We start from the raw sequence: 6301 nt of genomic DNA on the forward strand, positions 1-6301 counted from the left end.
TTAGAAGAAGTTGTTGGACCGTTGTCGAGATTAAACAAAGGTGTTTAAACTTTATGTTCTATAATAACTTTATCCATTCAAATCATTATTGACCTATAAATAAAAGTAATATTAATGATTGATTGTGCATAAATTTTTACAGTGTCGGTACATAGATATTACACTCTTAATTTTATGGGGCAACATCTTACGAAAATTTAGTAGATATTAAGGTGATCAGTCTTAGTCGGGCTTTGTTTGGGAGTTATGAGGGAAATGTGAGGAGAGAAGTCAAATGGTTAGAAAGGGGAGGAAGGGGAGGGAAAATGAAGAAAATTCCCTCCTTATTTAGATGTATAAAATTTTGAAGAGTATAATTATATAATATTACTAAAAATATTTAATTATTTTGACATTTTATCTCAAAAAACCCCAAATTGGGGGAACTTTACAAACAGATACATGAAGGGTTTTGGAGGGTTTGAGAGATCTTTTAAAACCTTCCCCTCTCATTTATCAAATTCTCAAACAATGGGAAGACTTTCCAAAGTCATCCATTCCCTTTTAAAACCTCATTTTCAAACAAGACCTTACGTATCCAAAACTTCTCAAACACATTGCATATGGAATATTTTCATCAATGAGTTCAAATTGTTTTTCCATTGGCTAAGTGAAGAAAGAAAAAATAAGTGAGTTTGATACTACATTTTGATCCAAAATCTTAAGATAATAGGTTTACGAGTTGATCCACTTATATGTTCTTTAACTCATTTACTTCTACACAACATGAAACTTCTTCTTCATACTTGAACCGCCCAACATTTCCCTCTTAAGTGCGAGTTACTCCTCAATAGACTAGAGCTCAACACCAACCAACCATAAGATCTGATACTAGAGTTGAGGCTTCATCAGTGAGTTAAAGTGTTCTTTGATTAATGTTATGAGCAGAAATGTCATGAAGGTCTAATAGATATTAAGGTAATCAACCTTCAAGTGTCCAAAACTTGTCAAATTCCCATGGCTACGACTTCTTGTAATAAAAATATAACCAAATGACTACACAACACCTTCCACATGCACAAAAGAACCCTTTTTCCATCGAACCTTCATATCACAATCATTCACTTGAGACCCATCACATCTCAAGACCTTCCTTGGAGAACAAAGCCTTAATATAGGCCTAAATAAGGACTCGGCCCGGAAAATATAGATTCACATGTCATTACAGGTTAAGCTTGGATTAGACAAATTTGAGATTTTACCATAACTTGGAGAATAAAATAAGCTTCATAAGGATTAAATCTCTATTGGGATGCATCAAATCAATTACCCCCAAGTATTTTGGGTGTAGATGTATGATTGGTGCCCATGAGGCCAAACATTTATACAATTGTGAACATGTAACTATAATTTTGAGTAGAAGAAAATGATTATCCTTCTAATCCCAAAATAAATTATTCCCTAAAATAACCCTTATCAGGGGTTACCAATTTTCAAACACACATCAAGTCTCATTCACTGTGTTACTTCCCTCGTTGCAAAATGTCGCAAACGACGAATCTCGTCGTCGCTAATAACATTGGTAAGTCACTATCCTCCATTATTCTCTCCTTCACTATGCTTTCATGGTTCTCTTTCTTGTTTCAATCATAACCGTAATGGAACACAAAACCTTAACCAACCTTAAATTACACAATACTAAATTAATAGCTGCTTCAATTTCAATAACCTACTGTGTCTATTTTTCATTTGCTTATTTAAGAACTTGTATTCAACACTAGGGTTTTGCATTACCGTGTGTCTAATTTCCTAACTTTTTTTTTCTTCAATTGTTTTTAGCTTTTTGATAGAAAGCTTCATACTTTGAGAGGTTTTTTTTAATGGGTTTTTGTTTTTCTCTGCATTTTTTGTGAACCCTATGAGGGGACTTATGTTTTGAAAGATATAATATTTTGTGTATGTGTGGGTTTTTTGGCTGCTCATGTTGCATGTTACGTATTTGATGAAATGTGGGTGCTAAACCATAGTAGCTGTTGGACACTTTCATTATTGAAGGAAGTGCTCTTCTCTGCAGCCGCCTGAATACTTTCTTTATGTTTGTTGAGTTTTGATAATGTTGTTTTGGTTTTCTATGTGATTCTTTACCTCCCACCTAATGTTATTGTTCAATTCAAGGTGTTGTAATTACAATTGGATTGTCTTGCTGTTTTTTTATTTATGTTTTATCATAGACAATGGGTTGTATTATGTTGATCAGGATTCATTACCTTTAGAGAGGCTCTCACCAAACTGAAAGTATGGATTTTTTGGATCTGTTTTTATTCGGTGATTGAAGCAATTGTTGTATTTTGGGTCAATAGGTTTTATCTGCGAGCTGCTTCTAGAATAGTCTTAAGTCATCACGAGTCTAGCAGGATTAGTTTGTTGATAAGCTGAATTTTGTACGATCGGGTTCCGGTTGTTAGTCTTCTCACTGTGATGTATGTTATCCCTAAATTCAGAGTGTGGAGTACTTGGTGCCTTATGTAGGGTTTCTGTTGTGGCATTATTTTGTGTCATTTGATGTCCTTGTTAATTTTTCTGTTCTCATACTTTACCTTTTCCTTTTGTGTGGAGTACTTTACCTTGAATTGGTTTCGATGATATTGCAGGTTGTGGAATGTCAGAAGGCAGGTGTCTCCCATGTTCAGGTGTTTCCGGAAGAACAGCTGCGGTATACACTTGCTCTTCTTTGAGTCATTGCAGAATTCATTCACATGTCAAAATTAGAGGGTTAAAGTGTGTTTCTGTGGGTGCATCTTTTGTGTGCAAAGCAAGGAGGAACCCAGATTTCTCGAGGCAACACAAGCATGGGTCCTCCAGAAATACGAACAGGCACAATGAAGGGAGAGATAGCTTTGAGAACTTTGAAGATGATATGTTATCTTTGAAAAATGGACCCTTGGTATCACTTTCCGCCTCTGGAAAATCCCAGGCCACTGCAGTCCCTGGACCTAGAGAGAAAGAGATTGTTGAGCTATTTAGGAAGGTTCAAGCTAAGCTGCGTGAGAGAGCTGCTACCAAAGAACAAAAGAAGGTTGAAGCTTCACCAGGGAAGGGTAAAGAGAGTGGTACTGTCGATTCCCTCCTCAAGCTACTGAAGAAACACTCAAATGAGCAACAAAAGAAAAGCAGTGGAGGAGGCAGAGGAAAAGATTCTAGTTTCGACGGGTCGCAAGAATCTATTCAATACAACGGACGACGAAGCACTAAGTTTTCTGATTTGGATAATGCTCCAAAGGAAAGCAGAGAAAAAGATTCTAGTTTGGACGGTTCGCAAGAATCTAGCCAATACAATGGACGACGAATCACTCAATTTTCTGATTTGGATAATGCTCCAAAGGAAAGCAGTGGAGGAGGCAGAGGAAAAGATTCTAGTTTGGATGGGTCGCAAGAATCTAGCCAATACAATGGACGACGAAGCACTAAATTTTCTGATTTGGATAATGCTCCAAAGGGTGAGTCCCAAGAATCCAACATCTCATCTGTAACGAGGCCTCGGTCAAGTTTCCAACGAAGGTCTCCTGTTCCTCGTGTAAAATTGCAGCCTGTCTCTTATGATGATGAAAACCGGAATGTAGTGCCACCAAGTAGTGAGGTTAGAGGGAACGACCATGATCAAAGAGATTTAAAGCTCAATCATAAGGAGGGGCCTGGTTCGGAACCAGATATTGATCATGACTTAGAGCCCGATTCTCTACCAGATCTCGATCAGGAGTCAGACCACGACTCCGAACCAGTTCTTCTTCCAAAGGATGACCTATTCTTCCCAGACAGGGAAATCGATGACTTGTCAGATGATGATTCTGAACATATTGACAATGAAGAGCATGCAGTGGAGGAGGAGCTAGTGGTTCAGCATGAGGATTTGAGTGCACTGAAGCTGCCTGAATTGAGGTCGCTTGCAAAGTCTCGTGGCCTAAAAGGGTTCTCAAAAATGAAGAAAGATAACCTTGTGGAGTTGCTAACCAGGAGCTGATAATAAAATAGATTTTTCTTTTCTATTTTATCCTACATTTTATTTGGTGTTTCTTTGTGTTGATTTTGAAGTCCAATTCTGAGCATTTGTTGATCATGATAGGGTAATCGTGACATCATTTTCTGGACAGAATTTTTGACGAATAGTTATGTTCTAATGATATCTGTGAAATTTTGTCAGCAATTCGGTAATCCTAGTAGTATTGTTGGTTAAACACAGGTTCTAGCTGCTATTTAGTGTTAACCATTATTGCTTTGCAACTTTAATTCTCATTCTTTGAGTTGTTTGATTGTTCTAACAAGTCACCCGAGTGTAGCCACATCGTCCACAATTTCTAGGACGTAGTTGTTGGAATTGTTCAGTGAAATAATTCGGGAACCTGGTCTTAACTAAGGGAATGGAAAGTGTGCCACTGTGTGAAATAAGTGTTATAGTAAAAAATTTAGTACTAACAAGAGTATCTCCTTACCTTTTTGAGTAAGAAACTAATCTTTTTGGGTGCATGAATGTCTCTCCTAATAAATGTCACTTACAGAAATTGAATTTCTAACCTTTTGATCATCTCGGAGATCTAATATGGCCTTACACTACTAGGCCAACACTTTGTTGATAATGACCACTACCATAAAATTGTTACTGGTGGGTGGGCACTCAAATCATCTTCTAGCTCCCACCAAATTTGGAGTGCATGTATTATGTGGAGCAGAATTGTGATACTCCATGTATTATTTGTTGTAATTGGAATATACACTTTTTGGATGTGCTCATGTAAATTGGGGACCAAGGATCTAGCGTATCACGCCTATATCGTGCTTGGGAGACCCCTTACTTCTCACCTAGCTTGGGTCAAGCCTGGTCCAAATTTGACCAGGGTATTCCAAATAGGTGAAATGTTCATAACACGGGCTTGGGCCAAGAGACAATTTTGTAGTTATCAATTATTTATGAAAACATATTCTTATAAAATTGTTTGATTTTTCAATTATTTTCCCAATTTTTTGTTATCTCCAAATTGGGTATTGTTTAATTTTGACAAAATTTTGCATTGAAGATATAAAATTTAAAGGGAAGGAAATCGAGTGTGTGTTTGAAATAGATAAAAGTTCATAGTTTATGCTTACAACACAAATATGCTGACAACTCACCTTCGTTATAAATGTAGCTTTTATTTATAAAAAAAATGACATCTTTTTTATTATGGGTTTCTTTTTTTGGATTACTTCTTTTTCCATCAAATTTCACTTTCCATTTTATCTCTCAATTTTCAATAGCAATTTCATTTTTTTGGATTCACATTCTATTGAATTATTTATTTTATTGTTTGTGCACTATTTATTTTGTGGATTGTCTAATTCAAGTTTAGTAAATTTTATTTATTGGCGTATCATGTTGTTTATAAATATTGATATTAATTTTTTTATTGTCTTTTATTTAATATTTTTTGCCTTTGTCATAAGGTATTAAAAGTTAAAAATGTCATAATAAAAATAAATATGATGATGAATATTAAAAAAATTATGCTTTAAAAATAATGTAGAAAACAACCAAAATAATCATAATATAAATAAATAATTTCGTATTTTTTATTATTTACTCTATAAAAATTAATATTTCTACCGTTCCTAAATGAAACAAATTAGTTTATATTTAGTTTTCAATTAAGCTATCAAAACTTAAATAGTTTATAATAAGAACATATTATAATCTGAAAACTTATAATCTTATAGTTTATAAATTAAAAATTAAAACATAATATATAGCAAACATATGCTTAAAGTTACACTACAAAGTATGTTTAGCATTCCCACTGTCTTATAAACCCAATTTTTATTTATGAAAAAATAAACAAAAAATAATATTTTATGGTGGGTTTCTTGTTTTTGGCATTGCTTATTTTTCCAACCAATTCCACTTCTCATTTTATCTATGAAATTTTAATAACAACTTTCATTTTTGGGACATCTAATTGAATTGTTTATTTTTATCAATTATTTATTATTTATTTTGTAAATTGTCTAATTCAAGTTTAATAACTTTATTTATTTGTATTAGTGATATTCATTTTTATATTATCTTTTATTTTAATAATTTTTTTACCTTTTAATGATGTACTAAAAGTTAAAAAAATTATACTAAAAATAATATAAAAAACCAACTCAAATAATCATAACATAAACAAATAATTTTATACATTTTTTTTATAGTTTGCTATGTAAGTATTCAAATATAAGGAGATTAAAATATGAACAGGTTATAGTCCAACATAAGGTTGACCCTGACCTAGTGTTGCAGGTGTGACCGTCC

General features: G+C 33.8%; 1 protein-coding gene across 5 annotated transcripts; it reads left to right on the forward strand.

Moving 5' to 3' along the window:
- Positions 1-1420: 1420 nt before the first annotated feature.
- On the forward strand, positions 1421-4126 carry LOC109337586 (rho-N domain-containing protein 1, chloroplastic-like). 5 transcript variants are annotated; one of them, XM_019574595.1, is made up of 3 exons: positions 1421-1561; positions 2631-3259; positions 3362-4126. In XM_019574595.1, the coding sequence occupies exons 1-3, from the start codon at positions 1522-1524 to the stop codon at positions 3995-3997; spliced, it is 1305 nt and encodes a 434-aa protein (XP_019430140.1). In that variant the 5' UTR covers positions 1421-1521; the 3' UTR covers positions 3998-4126. The 5 variants fall into 5 exon arrangements, with proteins under 5 accessions (XP_019430140.1, XP_019430139.1, XP_019430141.1 ...); XM_019574594.1 differs by having other exon boundaries at positions 2631-3173; positions 3276-4126; XM_019574596.1 differs by having other exon boundaries at positions 2631-3161; positions 3378-4126.
- The last annotated feature ends 2175 nt before the right edge of the window (positions 4127-6301 follow it).

This window comes from Lupinus angustifolius, unplaced genomic scaffold, assembly GCF_001865875.1.
Source record: "Lupinus angustifolius cultivar Tanjil unplaced genomic scaffold, LupAngTanjil_v1.0 Scaffold_8_168, whole genome shotgun sequence".
Taxonomy (NCBI): domain Eukaryota; kingdom Viridiplantae; phylum Streptophyta; class Magnoliopsida; order Fabales; family Fabaceae; genus Lupinus; species Lupinus angustifolius.

What these genes read in the sequence shown, in the direction of transcription:
- LOC109337586 (XM_019574592.1), top strand. Translation starts at nt 1,522, where the DNA reads ATGTCGCAAACGACGAATCTCGTCGTCGCTAATAACATTG. An exon ending in CGTCGTCGCTAATAACATTG is followed by an intron (nt 1,562 to 2,630) that starts GTAAGTCACTAT and finishes ATGATATTGCAG; the next exon opens with GTTGTGGAATGTCAGAAGGC.